The sequence below is a fragment of the Chaetodon auriga genome, chromosome 12, assembly GCF_051107435.1.
Source record: "Chaetodon auriga isolate fChaAug3 chromosome 12, fChaAug3.hap1, whole genome shotgun sequence".
Taxonomy (NCBI): Eukaryota; Metazoa; Chordata; class Actinopteri; order Chaetodontiformes; family Chaetodontidae; genus Chaetodon; species Chaetodon auriga.
In genome coordinates, this window is record NC_135085.1 from 21,119,242 (window position 1) to 21,136,905 (window position 17,664).

General features: G+C 44.0%; 4 protein-coding genes across 7 annotated transcripts in view; 1 reads left to right on the plus strand and 3 right to left on the minus strand.

Moving 5' to 3' along the window:
• The window catches only part of LOC143328956 (guanine nucleotide-binding protein G(olf) subunit alpha), a 43,052-nt gene extending 40,339 nt beyond the window's left edge, over nucleotides 1-2,713 (minus strand). For both annotated transcript variants that reach the window (XM_076744512.1, XM_076744511.1), the window contains exon 1: nucleotides 2,054-2,713. In XM_076744512.1, the coding sequence (XP_076600627.1) occupies nucleotides 2,054-2,576 (523 nt within the window). In that variant the 5' untranslated portion in view covers nucleotides 2,577-2,713. The remainder of the gene's footprint in view (nucleotides 1-2,053) is intronic.
• A 1,441-nt stretch (nucleotides 2,714-4,154) lies between these two features.
• Nucleotides 4,155-12,425, plus strand: LOC143329588 (serine/threonine-protein kinase MAK-like). 2 transcript variants are annotated; one of them, XM_076745564.1, is made up of 17 exons: nucleotides 4,155-4,248; nucleotides 5,415-5,454; nucleotides 5,619-5,757; nucleotides 7,003-7,057; nucleotides 7,233-7,354; nucleotides 7,968-8,050; nucleotides 8,337-8,469; nucleotides 8,578-8,749; nucleotides 8,853-9,020; nucleotides 9,425-9,763; nucleotides 9,858-10,054; nucleotides 10,134-10,255; nucleotides 10,438-10,548; nucleotides 11,231-11,305; nucleotides 11,417-11,533; nucleotides 11,938-12,027; nucleotides 12,107-12,425. In XM_076745564.1, the coding sequence occupies exons 1-17, from the start codon at nucleotides 4,237-4,239 to the stop codon at nucleotides 12,250-12,252; spliced, it is 2,121 nt and encodes a 706-aa protein (XP_076601679.1). In that variant the 5' UTR covers nucleotides 4,155-4,236; the 3' UTR covers nucleotides 12,253-12,425. The 2 variants fall into 2 exon arrangements, with proteins under 2 accessions (XP_076601679.1, XP_076601680.1); XM_076745565.1 differs by lacking the exon at nucleotides 5,415-5,454 and having other exon boundaries at nucleotides 4,156-4,248; nucleotides 5,493-5,757.
• An 18-nt stretch (nucleotides 12,426-12,443) lies between these two features.
• On the minus strand, nucleotides 12,444-14,352 carry LOC143329589 (transmembrane protein 14C-like). Of its 2 annotated transcripts, XM_076745568.1 has the most exons (5): nucleotides 14,272-14,328; nucleotides 14,032-14,129; nucleotides 13,008-13,109; nucleotides 12,826-12,913; nucleotides 12,444-12,655 (listed from the first exon to the last, which is right to left on the minus strand). In XM_076745568.1, the coding sequence occupies exons 2-5, from the start codon at nucleotides 14,105-14,107 to the stop codon at nucleotides 12,598-12,600; spliced, it is 324 nt and encodes a 107-aa protein (XP_076601683.1). In that variant the 5' UTR covers nucleotides 14,108-14,129; nucleotides 14,272-14,328; the 3' UTR covers nucleotides 12,444-12,597. The 2 variants fall into 2 exon arrangements, with proteins under 2 accessions (XP_076601683.1, XP_076601682.1); XM_076745567.1 differs by having other exon boundaries at nucleotides 14,032-14,352.
• Nucleotides 14,353-14,616: 264 nt separating this feature from the next.
• pak1ip1 (PAK1 interacting protein 1) lies at nucleotides 14,617-17,455 on the minus strand. Its single transcript, XM_076745321.1, has 10 exons — nucleotides 17,105-17,455; nucleotides 16,606-16,768; nucleotides 16,372-16,492; nucleotides 16,216-16,290; nucleotides 16,068-16,120; nucleotides 15,831-15,976; nucleotides 15,604-15,701; nucleotides 15,357-15,456; nucleotides 15,061-15,196; nucleotides 14,617-14,923 (listed from the first exon to the last, which is right to left on the minus strand). Exons 1-10 carry the CDS (start codon nucleotides 17,180-17,182, stop codon nucleotides 14,814-14,816), a joined length of 1,080 nt encoding a protein of 359 aa, XP_076601436.1. The 5' UTR covers nucleotides 17,183-17,455; the 3' UTR covers nucleotides 14,617-14,813.
• Nucleotides 17,456-17,664: the final 209 nt, after the last annotated feature.

Sequence of the window (17,664 nt, forward strand, 5' to 3'; positions counted from 1 at the left end):
GGACCTCACTGGAATCCCAACTGATATATAACCTGTAATTTATAAGGACAAAATCAAACCGATAAGGGATTAAGACTAACATTTATGGTGCATGAATCAAAACAGCAAAGGCTTCATCTAATTATAATCACTTACTGCAGCTAATGCTAAAAACACTGTCAAACCAGTGCTTCGAGCTGCCTATCTGATGCCTTAAAATTGATCATCCATACGTAGCAGCGTGACCATAAAGCAGCTGTGGAAAAACCTCCATTTGCACCCGAATGAAAATAAAAGTGTTTGGTATCTTTATCAAACCGATGATCAGAATTGGAATCGATGAGTAACACTGTGTGGATCGATTCAACATCTCGTCACTCAAGCCCACTGAAGCGCATGGACGCCTACAATATTACCCTATCGCCTACTGAACTACAATCCAGAACACACTATACTGTACAACATTTTACTGCACTATACTACAGGCCACTCCAATATGCTACAGTGTGCACGTATTCGCTGAAAACCCTTATTGTAAATGTGCAACAGTTGGTCCAAAAAGGCTATTTTGCATCTGTTGTCCCTGGACAAATGACACCACACCACAGGCCAACACACTACAATATACAGCACTCTACTACCCCACACTGTACTACTACAGATAATTTAAGATATGAAGCACATGCTACACTAAATATCCCAATAGCAAAACACTGAGTACATTATTGTACTCTAAAACCTGATGTCCCTCTACACCACTGGACACAACCCTGGATTATACTACACTCCACTCAACTATATTACACTTAAGAATATAGCAATCATGGTCCAGAATCAAACAGCTAAGTGGTCTCCGTAGATATTTATATACTAGATACGGCTCACTATACTACACTGTACTCTACTGTAGTACATTTACTCATGGACAAACCTTCCTGTCAGTGTACCACAGTTACTCAGATGCCTTTCACTTATCAGTAATTCCTCGACAGATGTCACACCACACCACAGGCCGCACTGTACTGTGTTATGCCAAACTATGCTGTACTACATGACACTATATTCAGAGTAAACACGGTCCAGGAGCGGTCCAAGCATACATTACTGGATTCTCAGGCCTATTAGGGCCTATATTAACACTGCGCACCATTCCACTATTCTCAGCTGCACTACATTTACTTATTGTAAAAACTTCCTGTGAAGGTGCCACAGTTATTCAGAAACCTAGTATTTATCTGTAAACTGATGTCACACACCATATACTGTACTATATAACATATTCAGAGTAAATATGACCCAGGAGCCAAAAGCTAGGTGCTCTCTCCATGGCTCTTTGTTTACCAAAGCCTACTAAACTATATTTTACGCTGTTCAATTCAACACCTTACTCTACTGTACTATAAGCCACTACGCTCTACCCTCCAACTACATACATTGATTTATTTGGAAAAACTTTAGTGAAAAGTCCCTGAACAGACTCACTCTCACACTGTGTTACACTATGCTGGTTTTTAGAGAAAATATTGGCTGACAGACAAAAGCTAAGTGGTCTTTCCATTCATTTGTAGACAAAAGACAACTTTACTACACTATACTCTACTATACTGCAGTATAAATACACTGTATGCTTTGTAAAGAATTACTGTAAACGTATCACAGGTAGAAGGCTGTTTGATCTATAGTCCTACACTCTATAGGCCTACTATACTATACTATACTATACTATTGACATGGCCCAGTAGCCATCAGCTAAGTGGTCTCTGTAAACCTGTGTGTACTGGTCCATGATGACCGGCCTGCATCATGTTTAACTGGCGTTTCAAAATTCCCGATAACCCTAAATGTACCAGTGACAGGACAGCAGGCCCATTGAGTCTAAACGTCCATCTTCATCATTTGTCATTGACAGCCGCGGGGGTTAGTCTTCACAGCCAAGCCGACAGATGTGCCACCAGGCCTCGGCAGAGCAGTGACATAATGTGTGGAAAGACTTTAGATTTTAATAATAATAATAAAAAAAAACGCTTGTGGTCCAACAACAACAACAACAACAACAGAGAGGGACTCGACCTACCGAGCAGCAGCAGCCGATGCGTCTGTTTGTACTCCCGTTTGAGCTCCTTCAGCGCCCTGTCAATGTTCTTACTGACTTTCTTCGCCTCCTTCTCGGCCTCCTTCTCCTCCACCAGCAATTTGTCCCAGTTTTTCTGCTTTTGGGTGCTAGTCTTTTGAAGCAGCTGTAAGCGTCGGCCGCGGTCCTTCCCCGTCCCCTTGCCGCTGCCTCCTCCACCGCCACCGCCACCTCCTCCGCCGCCGCCGCCGCCTCCGTTTTGTATGAGCACACCGTCGGTACCGGTGTCTCCACGGCGGTGCTCCCCGGCCGGGAGCCTGGCAGGGTCCCCGGGGCGCACCGGGCCGCCGCCGCCGCCGCGTAGCGACGAGCTCTCCCCGCATCCCCCGGTGTCCTCCTGGCGAGCTCCCCCGGCGCGGGTCGGCACGGCGGCGTCCGGAGGCTGGTCCGAGTCCGAGGTAGCGTTGGAGATAGACCCGCTCAGGTCCCCGAAGAGCCGGGGACGCAAACTGTAGCACAGCCCCATGTTGAAACCAATATTTGTCTGTGAATGTGATTTTTCATAAATTAAAATATCAAAAAAATCGCAGTTGCGCCACCAGCCCTAACGAGCCATCGTCACATTGGAGCTCCAGCGGTGCGATTCAAGTCCGAATTTGAGCCGAAAATGTGAATGAATTATGCTCCGACATTTGCTATATGTCATTTTGCATTTTCCCCAGTCAGCCTTCGCTTCGTAGTTAGTGGATCACCTGATCCTTTAGTGGACACTGCGGGTCCATCTTACCGTAAGTAACCAAAAGCACAACCTTGGAAAAAAAACGCGGCTATCCGCTGCGCAGACAGTCAACAATCTGACTGCACAGTTGTTAGGTGCAATGCACGGCACGTCATGTTACTACAGTATGGCCATTTCGAGAATGCTGGTCATGATTTTCATTCCTCACATTTCATGCCTGCATGTCTAAAGACACCTCCTGCTCGGCAGATAGTGATCCTGCTCTTCAGACAAATGACTCACTGCTCTTTCCTCACATGCAGTCTGTGATCTGCCTCAGTCAATATGTTTTCAGAAAACGACAAGCCCAATGAAAACTGATTTTTTTTTTTAAAGTAAAATTCACACCTCTGACACAGTTTTTCAGCTGAATCACATTTTTATTGTGTCCTGCTTTAACCTGAACAATTTACACATAAGTCTAATTTAATTCTTCTGTAATCAGCCTAATATAAAGTGTTTACATCAAAGTGATGTTTCTCATTTATCAGCTCTCTGAATACACATTTTGAGTCTCAAAGCAGCCCAAAAGTCATTATAAACATACGTGTTCTCCAGTCTTCAAATCGGGGTCCTGAGACCTTTCAGAGGTCCTTGGGTTGGTCTCAAGTCCTCCCCAGGAAAATCAAATACATAATTTTTAATTTGCTGTTAGTTTAATTGAAATGCAGTCACACTTACTACACTACAGGACAGTTTGGATCTTTAGTTCACTCTGTAACTGTTTGTATAATAACACATAGTTGTTGTTTTTAACGTGGGGAACACTGGAATAAATTATTTACAGATCAGGGTCCTTTCTGGCATGTTTAATTGGTTAAGGGTCAGAAAAAAGTTGGGTTTACTGGGGTCATGGGGCCAAAGTCACAGTGAGATGCAGTGTTGGGAAGGAACCACTAGGTGGAGCACGTGTAAAACACATTTACAGAGACGTTAAAGTCAGTGGAGCCGAGCCAAATAACCTACATATACTGTATGTAGGTTAATTCAATACGTTTATACTTTTCAGCTACTTCTGCAACAACATACAAGTGCTGGTAAAGTAAACATTCACGTTTTGGATCAAATAGTACAAACCGTATTTAGTTTTCAAGTAAATTCGCACTATTTTAGTGGATTAGTTTGGACTTTAAACCAAATACAAGACAGAAATGTAGAAGAAGAAAAAAAGATAATATAAAGACCATTGTTGATCATGGAGACAGTAGTTTTTGTATTGTTTTATTTAATATAATGTTATAGGTCTACCACAGTGCGTGTGTTGTACGTATTATAAGCAAATCAGTACAATTTGAATTCACTTTATTTTGTAAGTCACCAAGGAGACAGGAAGCCGCCTTTTCTAACGTAGATGCTGGGAAGCATCTCTCCTCAGCGAGCATCACCGTACATCTCCATCAGCATGTAAATGTCTCCTGTGGTAGGTATACTTCACTCAAATGTTATTTATATTAAGTGAGACTTAATGAATATTTAGTGAAACTGTCTGATAGATCGTACGGTCGATAATGAGTGCTGGAAGGCGGCTGATGTTAGCTTAGTTTGCTCTCTAGCATACTGTATTTACCCTTAGTAGCAGGTTAGCTTGTTGTCTGCTAACTAGCTTAATTATATGATAAAGGTTTCAGACACCTTCATGAAATGGTTAGATAGGTTAAAAACGAGTGTAAAAGCTCAGTTTAGAAGTTTAAGATATTCTGCTCAATAATATTCATCATTAAAGACCTTTTTTAGCTGAAAGAACAGAAAAACGTCAAATATGTGTGGGCTCCTCAGCAGTGATATATTGAAAACCTCGATCCTGATCCTAGAGGTACCACTTTTTAATAATCCACCCTTTAAACAGGACTTATAAAGTGTAACTAATGGCTATAAATACATACATTATTGACTATTGTCATGTAGATAAGTTAGGAGCCATGAGTAAGAGCAACTTTTGGGTTGCCAGGTTGTGAAAAATCTGCCGGGCTGTTGTTCATCCTCCTCAAGCAGCACACTTGCTCTGTCTCTTAATTATCATTATTATTATTATTTTTAATTTGCACATGTGACAAAACTGTAGAACCTAACAGATTGAGGGATAAAGGAAGACTGTCCTGGTGAGATGACAAAAATAACATAAAATGGGCTTATGAGACAAAAACAATTGATATGGAATAATGAAATCAGGGTGAGTGTCATGGTTAACAGCCAGTTCATGGTTCTTTGGTCAAAAGCATCCTTAAATGAAATTGTTTGAAATGGCGTTCACACACCTCTCTGGCTCACCTACATGTGATCGGTGTCTGACAAAGGCAGGTTAAGCCTTCTGTTTCTGGGTCAAATTCATTATGTAGTCTTGGTTTGAAAGCTCTCAAAATCATCACACCTCTCAGACTCAGTGGACTTGATAGGTTAAAACCACGTCTCCAGCTTCTCCCGTTAGCCCGTTTCCTGGCACACAGTCTTCCTCACATGGAAACTTTAATCCACTTCCCCTCGCAGGGGATCGCGCTTCCTCTGTCTGGAGTCGAGGCTTAGCTTAGGCGAGACACAGAGCAACAGGCAGGATTGACACCGCATCACTTTTCCGCTCTCCCTCGCCAGGTCAACATCCAGCCTTCACCACCAAGCCGCAGAGAGAAAGGTAAAGGCTGAGCGCTCACATATCGTTTCTGTTTTCAGAGTAAAATCCTTTAAGTAGCCTCTCAGTAGCAGCAGGATAGAGCGGCACAGAGGGCCTTTAAGTTGTTAATCTGTGGAGGGATGCTACCGTGCTGACCAAGTGTTGGACTGTGTGGGACTGTCCAGACTGCGCGGTGAAGGAGAGGGAGGGCTCTTTGTGGACGATGAACCGCTACACCTCACTGAAGCAGCTGGGGGATGGCACGTATGGCAGCGTGCTCCTGGCCAAGAGCAACGAGACCGGAGAGCTGGTGGCCATAAAGAGGTGAGTGGAGCTCCAGCGAACATGCCGGAGACACACGGTCTTGTTTTGTCTTGAAGCGTTAAGCTGATTAAGCTGAGTGACTGCTGCGAGGCGCTTCAGGGCTCTACACTCAAACATGTTACGGCCACGCAAGAAAAAAAACAAGGAAAATGCCATTTTGAATCAAACTTGTTGCCTCAGTGTGCATCACGTGTTGGCATTTAGGTTTCAGACCATTTTGAAGATCAGCAGATGCGGGTTGTCGTATCATCACTAGTATCATTATTGTTATTATTGTTGTATTGCTGTGCTGTCATAGTTTCCTTATTTGCCTGTAGACCCCATTTTAAGGATGAGCTGTTTAACTTGTGTCTTTGGCAAGAAATGAATAATGAATGTTTCACGAGGCTCCACCAGGCGCTGTTTGTAAATGTAAGGCTGTAGTGCAAGCTGATACTCCTGATGACAGCGAAAGGAGTGAAAGTATACCACACAGTGTTGCCCCAGGAGGATGGGCAACGTCTCCAGCAGTAAGACAGTGAGGTTCAAACAGGTTACACATGTACAACAGCTCAGTGAAGTACATTTAAATATACCACTACTATTATGGGTACAACGCAGCATTTTTTGAACAGTAGCTTTTATACAGTACTTTGCATCTTACTAAATTATAATAAAAACAGGGGTAAACCAGATTTGTTTAGCAGATCTCTGTTTCCATTAAAGTCGTCATAGGCCATCAGCAAAGCAGGTTAAGATGTGCTTTAAAGCTGCGCTAGCCAAGGTTTTATGTAAAAAATCATGTTGGAATGAGCCTGAATCACAAAGTGAGGCTGTAAAAGAGGAAAAGTGTCTCAAATCTCCTCATCAAGAACGTAAAAAATCAGTTTGCCCAAATGAAGTTCTTTTGTTAGGACCTCAGCAGTGTGAATGAACAAAGCTTCTCGTAAAGCGAGTGCAGTCCGTTCAGAGTTGGACTCATCCACACAGGGTGAACCTGCAGCCAAAACATCGACAATTTATTAGTCAGAGGACTTTTATTATATAAACTCTGAGCTACTGATCCTTCAAATAACTATAATCCGATACTTGCTTTAATATAACTGGTGAACTTCCACCTGCCTGACAGTCAGACTCAGTCATATCTCTGGAAAAATGTGTGTTGTGTTCAGTGGTCCTGGACGAGGGCTGTTACATTCAGTATTACTGTCTTAAAAGTCGACATTAATACACACAGTCATGCAGATCTGTTGTTTTTCCCAACAGAATGAAGAGGAAGTTTTATTCCTGGGAAGAGTGCTTGAATCTAAGAGAGGTGAAGGTGAGAATCATTGTAGTCTGACAAGAAATCTCCATGAGTGGATAAAGCAGCTTTAGATACAGCATATAGCCAATAGCATTTGGTAATATTATCAGCTATTTTTAGATAACTTACTCACATAACGAGCTGATTCTTAACGACTTAACGACTCTGTGGTGTGTGTCTGTGCTCTCAGTCACTGAAGAAGCTGAACCACGCCAACGTGGTGAAACTGAGGGAAGTGATCAGAGAAAATGACTACCTCTACTTTGTGTTTGAGTATATGAAAGAAAACCTCTACCAGCTCATGAAAGAAAGGTAAGAACACGCCAGGCGGCAAAGCCACGCACGCCTTTATTCACAGGCCTTTCACCAGTTATTTTTGTGATGTAATTCTGCAGTGTTTTCATTACCATCGGGAATGTGAAAATGATTTGGGTCAGATTGAGTCATCATGTGCCGGTCTCCGTTTTTGCAGAAACAAGTTGTTCCCTGAGTCAGTCGTCAGAAACATGACATTTCAGATATTACAGGGACTGTCCTTTATTCATGCACATGGTAGGTGACTGCAGACCCGAGAAAAACTGACTGCTGTCTTTTCTGCCTTCTGAAATGCTGTGTTATCGAGCTGCCTCGGTATAAATAGCTCATGATTGAGTAAACAGAAAACAACATGCCTAAACTTGAAAAGTGTATGAATGCGGGACTGCTGATAAGACGTCAGGCAGCCAAAAATGACTCACTCCTCCTGTGTCCTCGGTGAGGAGAGGAGGTGTGAGTGGTACCACAGCTCAGCCGAACGAGTTCTTCTTCTAAAGCTGCACTGTTTTTAGTGCTTGTGGGTGCTGGTGTCATTCCCACTTCATGCATAGTGTTTCTTTCTTCATCCCTTCTTTCTTTCTTTTGTCTTTTACCGCTGTGCTGCTGCCAGGGAAGATAAGATGTTTTCTGAAAATGAGATAAGGAACATTCTGTTCCAAATATTGTCTGGCTTAGCATTTGTGCATAAGCATGGTAAGAGACCGCTCCTGTTTCCCTTTTCCTTTCTGTTTCTTTAAAGGCTTGGCTTGACTGTGCTTTGTTAGCTTTTTTTTTTAACAGAGATGTTTTAACTCAGTTTTTCAGATTTAAGAAATCTGATAAAACATCAAATTTACAAAATGCACCAGTAGCATCATTTCACTGTTAGTCGTCAGAGTGCTAGTGGTTGTAATAGTGGTAGAAACTGTGAGAAAATAATGCAAATCTGAACAAATATCAGCATCAGCACAGGCTTACTTGACCGTCTCGTGTTTTTCAGGGTATTTCCATCGTGATATGAAGCCAGAGAACTTGCTCTGCATGGGCCCAGAGCTGGTGAAGATCGCTGACTTTGGACTGGCAAGAGAAATCCGCTCACAGCCACCTTACACCGATTACGTGTCCACAAGATGGTGAGACTCATTTATTTTATAGCATAATGTCAAAGCAATGCACTCGTACTCCCTGTGGACGAAACACCACCTGATGGACGGCGTCTGACCTCCTGTGCTGTTTGACAGGTACCGAGCCCCAGAGGTTCTGCTGAAGTCGAGCTCCTACAGCTCGCCCATCGACATCTGGGCGGTGGGATGCATCATGGCGGAGCTCTACACGCTCAGACCGCTGTTCCCCGGCAACAGCGAGGTGGACGAGATCTTCAAGATCTGTCAGGTGCTGGGAACACTGAAGAAGGTGAGCCGTCACAACAGGTGTCACGGGTCGCAGGTTTGTGTTCGACACTGTCACAAACTCACAGGTGACTCGTGTTGTTTCCTCTTGTTTTTCTCCACATCAGGTGGACTGGCCCGAGGGCTACACCATGGCCACCTCCATGAACTTCCGCTTCCCAAAGTGCGTCCCCACCAGCCTCAAATCCCTGATCCCCAACGCCAGCAACGAGGCCATCGCACTGATGAAGGACATGCTGCTGTGGGACCCAGAGAAGAGGCCGAGTGCTGCTCAGGTACATTTAAAGTTTCACAGGGATTGGTTGGAATAAAAACAAAATATACACAGATTAGAGTGAGGACAGCTGACTAATGTTGAGCTGACAGTGTTTGCAAAGTAACACAAGTCCTTCGGTGAATGCTTTCATCCCGAGCACCTTGAGTGCATCTATTTGCAGCGTGGGAATCAATCAGCCAACATTGGCAGTTACGGTAAAACCAAACTTGACACTGACTTCATTCAAAGTGTGAGACAGACTCACATCATTATGAAAACTCTGAGCCGCTCATATGGTACTGTTTAATGTTAATGTATATGTTTCTGTGTATTTGTCCTATAATTAATACGTTGTTCTATGTCTGTTGCAAGCTTCTCATTCTGAGCTTGACTTTCCTTCGTTGTGCACTGTTTGTGTTCCAGGCTCTGAGGTATCCATACTTCCACGTCGGCCAGGCGCTCGGTGCTCCCCTCAAGTGCTCGGAGCAGCACAAGGTTCAGGCGAAGGTGTCCGAGGCGGCTGCAGAGACAAAGCCTCTGTCCCTGTGTAAGACGGACCTAGAGTCCAGCCAGCCCAGTCAGACTCAGGCAGAGCTGCAGACCTGCAGCCAGTCTCTCCCGCAGCCCCTTCAGCAGATCTCCCTCCCTCAGGAAAACATGGAGCCGAGCACAAAACAAGCAGTGTGTTTCACCACGCCGCCAGAGGCGCAGCAGGAACCTCTCAGCCTGGTGAAAAACAGGCGACCGACGAGCCGGCAGGCTGTAGGTATCACTCAGGCGCCACTTCTGTATGTCAGAATGGGATATTTGTGGGGCTTACGTGACTTTCTTTCTGCTATCTATGCTCATTTTAAAGCATGCGAGAGCAGCGCCCACGGGAGCAGAGAACAACATCACTGGAATGAGGACAGGACGTCGGCGATGGGGCCAGACGTCTTTCAAGTCCGTCGACAGCTGGGAGGACGGGGAGGACGCAGACGCTGGAGTCTCCATCTCCAAAAAACCCACAATCAGCTCTCTGAAGGACTGCGCACTGGACGGGCCCAGCTGCCGGTTAGACCTCTTCATCTACATGTAAGAAGATGTTTCCAAAACAGTTTGGAAAAAAATACAATAATAAGTCTTTGTCTAGATTTCCGGAGTCAAAGAACAGCACAGCAGCAAAGCTGTCGAGCAGCAGCGGGCTGAACAGAGGTGACTCCAGCACTCTGTCTGCCAAGCAGCACTACCTCCGCCAGTCCAGATATCTGCCAGGTGACAAAAACCGATCCACGTGTCACAAAAATCACATTTACGTGTTGCTTAGGTTTCACAGAGAAGCAAAGTGCAAACTGTCAGTGCTCTATCTAAATGTGACGTAGGTCCACCAGATGTGGGCAAGTGGGTGTGTGGGCTCAGGTACAGTGAGTTCAGTCTGGGCTGTTTGTCCTTTTCAGGCGTTAATCCAAAAAACAACTCCTCAGTGGGAAGCCACGTGGTTGGCAGAAACCTGTGGGGCAGCTCGGGTTTAACCAGAGGACAGGGGCTGGGGTCCCCTCCACGCAAAGGTGAGACAGAGCTGAGGACACGTTTACCTGTTAGAGAACAGGTGAGCGGCGTTTTCTGGGTACGAGGAGGTCACAGTGAGCAGCCGGTCACTGTGACATCATGATGTTCTGCAAAAACACTTTTCTGGCCTTTATTCAGCACCAGAACTCAGGAAGAGACGACAGACTGTGAGCGTATTTCACATTTGCTCAGACACTGAATCGGTGACTCTGATGTTGGCCGTCCACCTTCAGACTGTGCTGACTGTTTAGATCTTCTGTGCTGACGGGTTGAACATGTGTCTCGCTGGCAACTCTTCCCTGGAAACATACATGATAACTTCCATTTCACCGGAAAACACACCTCATACCTTTTCTTAAATCCCTTCAAAGTCTTCACCGCACGTATGAGTCTGGACAGACGTGGATGTAAACTGCAACCTGTTTGGTGGAGGCAAACAACGGCGAGGCGGTAATTCTATTTATTTCCTCTGTGCTGAAAAGAGGAAACCTGTATTATTTATGACTCACCCGTCACACAAAAAGCTTTCCTGTTTATGAGATTCAGAAGCAGCCAGAGCAAAATTACAGCCAGCGTCCATCAGAGACATCGACTGGAAACACTGAAATTCCTCTTCAGATTCAGAGCTCTTCTCCTCCCTCACTCATCCCTCTTTTCTTTCTGTGTTTTTTTTTTTTTTAGACATTAGTCTTCATAAACTAACAGATAAGCAGCCTCTGAAAGAAAAGACCCTGGAGGATCTTGATCTGAACAAAGGTACGGCTCAGATTTCGGAGCAGTTCGCAGAGTCACAGGTGGTGTTTGAGACTGATGATGATGCCTCTGCGTTCATCCGTAACCTGTGATGGATTCCATTCTCCTTTCCAGACTCCTTCATGAGCAGCTCCAACCCAACCAAGACATACATGTCGCCCTTTCAGAAGACTGAAACAGGAGCAGCGAGACAGAGGATCATACTGGCCCCGATAGGAGGCGCCTCTGCCAGTGAGTCACAGCGGAGAACTTTAGCAAAACGCCCCCTAGAGTTAGAAAGGACTCATAGTTCAATCAGGAGAGAGTTGATCAAGAGTGAACAGATATTTAAATATTTAAAGATTAAGATTTGAAGGTAGAGAAAAGCTGAGATCTGGATGAATGGGAGGAGGAGGAGGAGGTGATGACACTGGAGGTGAACGGGGTGAAGGAGGGTCGCCATGATTCACACCGAAATGACGGCTGACAGCAGCAGAGAGGGGAGCAGATTTAGAGTCCGACAGCAGGGATGTGATTGGCTGATTGTGGCAAAATGTGGTGATTTTTGAGCTGATGATGAAGAAAAGGAAACTCAGATCAGAGCCTGACATGATGAAGCTGAACTTTTAACCGCTCTCTTTTTGTGGATCTTGCAGTTGATCTGTCATCTGCTGCTGATCTCAGAGTCGAGTCTAAAATCAAAACGTCCAAGAGCAAGACCTCCTCGAACAAACTCTCAAACGAAGGTAAAAATGATGAGCGCCTGCAGCTCGGCGTCGCTCTCTGAGTGCAGCCTAAACACGCTTTTCTTCTTCTCTCCTCCAGAACACGAAGGGTGGAGGTGCAGGTCTCTGAATCCTCAGATCCCTGGATCCAGCCTTACAGCCAGGACCACCTTCCCAAAGAGCGCACACGTCCAGCCGGTGCACGGACGGGTGGACTGGACCGCCAAATACGGAGGCCACCAGTAGCACGGCTCTGCTCCAGCAGTGACTCATGGGAAAATCCCTGCTGCACTTTAGCCAGGAAATACAGACTTCAGAGGAGAAGCTGCCAACTCGGTGCAGGACGCTGTTACACTTGTGTCTCTGTCAGTATTTTTTTAAATAAAAGACTAGAAAATAAATAGTTATTTTTTATTGAAGTGTGTGAATTTATTATTTATGTGTAGCAGGTATATATTTACAACCTGAAAACATCACTTAACTGTATCAAAATTACTTTATTTTGTGCATCTACATTACACAGCTAAAGCATAATAAGAAACAACACCAAGGGAATGATTGTGAATGCAGACAAGACATATTTAGATATTTTCAAGATTTATGCGGCCTTTTTAACATTCCTATGATGATCTTCACCAGCAGCAGTGCACTGAAACGAAAATTACAACATCTCTATCAGGATACGGTCGTCTGAGAGTAAATTAATTTCTCTTTGTCTCAGGCTTTTGAAAGCAAAGGTCTGCGTGGTGCAGAATATTGTAAATGATTACCCCAGGAGCAGTCAGAAAGTCCAATCTGAAACAGGAATCAGAGTCTTACCTCGCTACAGTCATTAAACCAGCAGGCATGAACTTCCAGGAGTTGAGAAACCTCAGGCCCATCACCACAGCCAGAGTTCCTGAGGTGCCTGCATGTCGTCAGTGGAGGGAAACAGTTGTTTGCCACATGTTTGTGAAAGCTGCACTTGGACTGTCACACTTTAACAAACTAAACTTGCTCACCCAGAGAAAGCCAGACATTCCTGGGATTTTGAGATGCCCGATAAGCACCGACTGCAGCCAGCAGGCCGAACAGGAGCCCTGCAGCCAGAGAGGAGACGCTGCCTGTGGAGGAATAGGCTTTTATTTTGAAATTAAGTGTTGAATTCAATTACACAAGTTCTTTAATTCCTCAACTTAGCTTTGCCTTTAACATCTCAGAACAAACGGGGTGTGAACTTTGACTTACAGTGTACATGTACACTAAGTTGCCAATTTGTTAGGTACACCTGGATGTATAACAACATCCCTCGTGCTGTGTTCCACAAACTTAAACCTCCTGAACGACCACAAGGAAAACAGTTTTAGCACCAACTGAACAGTCTGAACTTCATGAGTGTTGGATGTGTTGCAGGATTGTTGTATTAGGCTGCATTAGTTTCAGCGAGCTGTACCTAATAAACTGGCGACTGAGCGTAGAAGGAGATCAGTTACAGATGCAGGTTCAATAGTAATCTGCTGTAAAATCTTGGTGGCATCACGTCTTGTGGCTGCATTGTATTCTGGTCTACTGAGACTGTCACCCGTGGATAAACTGGTAAATCCACCTGTGATGGACCGGTCCCAGTATGAAAGCTGATTTAGTGCAAAGTGCACAGTGTATATACTTTTCAGATCAATATTATAACAACGAAACAGATGCAGATCTTATAAAACCTGATGCAAAAGCGTTCCCATGAAACTAACCAGTGAAGTAAACTCTACCAAATAGAGTATCATTAAATAAAGCTATTACTACTTTTACTCTACTAAAACATCTGGATATGATTTCTAATCGCTGAAAACCAGTCTTTCAGTTCATCGTTTTGATTTATCCTGAGTATTTTAACCTTTTTCACGCAGTTAAAAACCACACAAGCTCTCTTAAAGCTGTAAATATACATCAGGAGACAGAGTAACACTGAACCATCATGCAACAAAATCATCTGCGGCTAAAACATCAGCCACCACTTCAATAACTACCAGACGTGTCGGTGTTCTGTCCTACCTGCTTTCAGGTAACCTGTGACTCCTCCTGCTGTCACCAGAGCAGCATAGGTGAACCCAAACCAGTCCACAGCCATGTTTGAAGCCTCAATGCTGCTGCTGCTGGAGTAAGACAGGGTTTACTATGAGGAGCACTCGATTATTCAGCTTTGTAACGTTACCACGACTTAACAACAACTGAAATGTTAAAACAGCGACAAGTAAATGCTGCCAAATACTTTGCTTCCAAAAAAAATGGCACCAAACGCACTACAAACAGTCACACCTTCACTTTTAGTTAGGTCTAAGCTAGCACGAGTGCTGCACTTAGCGACTTCCGGATGTTACCCGGAACACTTCACTTCCGCTGCCGTTTCAAAATAAGTCTGTTAGGATTTTTAATCCTTTCGTCAGTGATGGGCCAGTTGTCTTCAACGGTGCAAAAGGAAGAAAGCGAGGCCTCATAAAGGCTTCATGACTGTATTTTCATAAAGACGGCAAACATAAAGACAGTCGGTAGCTGAGCTTTATCACCTCCCTGTGGTAACTATGAGTAAATGCATGTTTGATAATGTAACTCAAGGTAAAAAGCAGCCCATGGATTATAAAAAAAAGAAAATTTATTGTCGCCCATCTCATTTTTCCATTGTTGTTTTTCTTCTTTTCAGTGTTGGCAGTAAATATATTCATAAAATCTGTAGTTCAAAACTGTATTTTATCACCTCCCTGTGGCAACCACAAAAAGTCAAATAAGTCCAAATATAAAACAGTCCATGAACAATAAAACAATCTTATTTTTCCCCTTTATTTTCCACCACCCTTCTTCTTCTTTTTGGGTTTGCTCTCATCTTCTAGAATGACTTCTTCTGTTGCAATTCGGACTCTCTTTGTCTTTGAAAGCTCCTGAGCGAGTTCTGTGGACAGAAGCAAAGAGATGAAGACAGATGCAGAAAAACTAGAAGACAAAGCTGAACTTTATTAATCCAGCTCGAATCTCTTTCATAGCCCAAAGACCAAGAGGAACAAATGTCAGCGTTTGCAGGAAAACTACCTTCAGATGTTGTCGCTTTAGCTGCTGGTTCCTCAGCGATGGATGATGAAGTCACTGATGAAGGTTTCCTCACGGCGAGGCACGTCAGTCTGGCCGATGTGTTCACTTCCCCAAGGAGGGTAGGAGACTCCAGCTCCTGTTGGACAGCAAGAGTACATTGATGGATCAGATTTAGAACAGTGTCACCCTGCTCATCTTTGTTATTCCTTTAACAGACTTCTTTATACAAATGTATTCTTGTAACAGAAGAATCTTCTTTAAAGAACTTTATTATTCGGCTTTGCGAATGGACGTGCCTCTTTTAGATGGAGCTTCCACATCTTGATGAAGCCGTCATTTGAAGCCGTCACCAACACGCAGTAATCCTCCATAAAGAAACTGTCAACCGCTTTCACTCTGAAATCACAAAAGGATGCGGATTTGCTTTTAAATGTGCAACTCAGAACAGTAGAAATACATGACGAGAAACTCCAGAAAACAGTCGACTAACTTTCAGACATAAATGGTGGATCAGTGAAGTAAAAACAAGGTAAATGAACTCACCTGGTTTCATGAGCCTTAAACTCAGACACCCATTTCTTCTTTTCCAGGTCACAAAACCTCACTGTTTCATCGTCTCCTGCCACAACCAGGATGGAGTTCTGAGAAACAAGCCGGATCAGAACATCAATCTAAACTTACTCTGATACGGCTTCATATCTTGGTGTGATAGCAAACACCAATCATCTCAGCCACAGCAAGCTTCTCAGCGTCATCGACACTGAACTCACATTTAAGAACTTAATAGAGGAGATCCGTTTGGGGTTTGTGATGGTTCCTGTCACGGATGCTGTCTCCAGGTCGTAGATGTCCACTTTGTCATTCACCACAACCACATATTTATCCCCATCTGGAGACCATCTGACAATGTGTGCATCTGTTAAAAGTGTAGAGAGAAAAGTCATCTCAAACATCCTCATGTTTCTGAAAGAACTTAAACGCTCCATTCAATCGAAGAGGAGTCTTACTCTGTTTTATGTTTTTGATGAAGGCTGATCTTCCGTTAATTAGATTCCATGTTCTAAAAGGATAAAATGATGCAGCAGTCATTTTTTTAATTCCCTGTTAAATGAAGAATCTGCCTCACAGGCTTTGCAGCAGAGCTGAAGATTTTACCTGAGAGTCTTATCTGTCCCGACTGTAAGTGCAAGTTTGCCCGATGGATGGACGGACAGCGATGTGACAGGACCTCTGAGGGGAAACCAGGATTGACCAAGTTATTTTGACTCGTCTCATCCAGCGAAATGCATCCACCTCTCCCTGTGTGCTTACTTGTGAGCTTTGATGGATTTCAGACACTCCCACTTCTTCGTGCTCCACACGCATACGAGTCCATCGTCTCCTCCGCTCAGCAAGTGAGACGCCCCGTAAAACTCCAGGCAGGTGATAGTTCCTGTGCAAAACAGGGAAGTTTGGGTCAGATGTGCAGACTGCAAGCTAATATCTTACATTCAAGTCAGTGTACACAGCTTGATGTGAACCAGACGATCCACCTCAGATACTCACCGTCGTGATGCAGCAAAGCTCCGTGTTCAGTTCTCTTCTTCATGTCGTACAGCTGTATGGTCTCATCTTTGCTTCCTGTGACAACAAACCTCTCGCTGGCTGCCACGGCTGATATGGATGCCGTGTGGGCGTGATGTGTGAAGTCTGCCTTGGCTGTCCACTCCTGCTTGACAAACAACAATACATTTAGCCTTGAGAGCTGATGTCTGTACGTAATAACCTAATCGCTGACACTGGGAATGCATAGTGTTTAGGTGTCAGTTTAAGGGGAATACTTTATCAGATGCAAAAAACAGGTTACACTCTCTATCTTCCCCCTAAATGAACGTTAAACCTTTAAACACAGTATTACACACAGGTGGCTGCACTGTAGGCTACCCATCAATCCCAGTGACAGTTCAGCTTAGTTTGTAAGTACCAGAGAACAGAAAATACGACTCAGACTGGTCTTAGACATCGACAGTCACACACAACTACAAAATAAGACACTCCATCTTACTTTCTCATCAGTCTCCACTCGGTAACCCAAGGTGATTTGCTCGTAGCTCCCTGCAATCAGCTCCAGTACAGCTGCCATGCTGCCCCTAGCACCTACAGAGTTAAGCTAGCCAGCTAGTTAGCTTTCTTTAAATTTCAGCTTTTTCTGTCTGAATTCTGTCGCCTGGTTTGAACGACAGCTGGTAACAGCCACTAAAAGTCCAAGCAGAGAGCTACGTAACAAACAACGACACAATAAACAACATAAAAGCCGTGGCGAACCGACATAAACAAGAATATCTGCAGCTATTTCTACACACTAGTAACTCCAAAATAACGTGCGGCACTTCGCGCCTGCGCAGAAATCTACTTCCTACCATCCGGTTGATATTGCTTTTCAAAATAAAAGCAGGCGCCTTTCAGTTTATGACACAATTTTCTATGTACAAATTCTAGAATATATTACACCTGTTAAAATAACAAGTTTTATATCTTTTTATTTTCCAAAATCATATTTCAGTCCAGATAAACCACTGGCCTCTGTGTTTGGTATTTCGAGAAAAATAACCATTTTTTTAATCA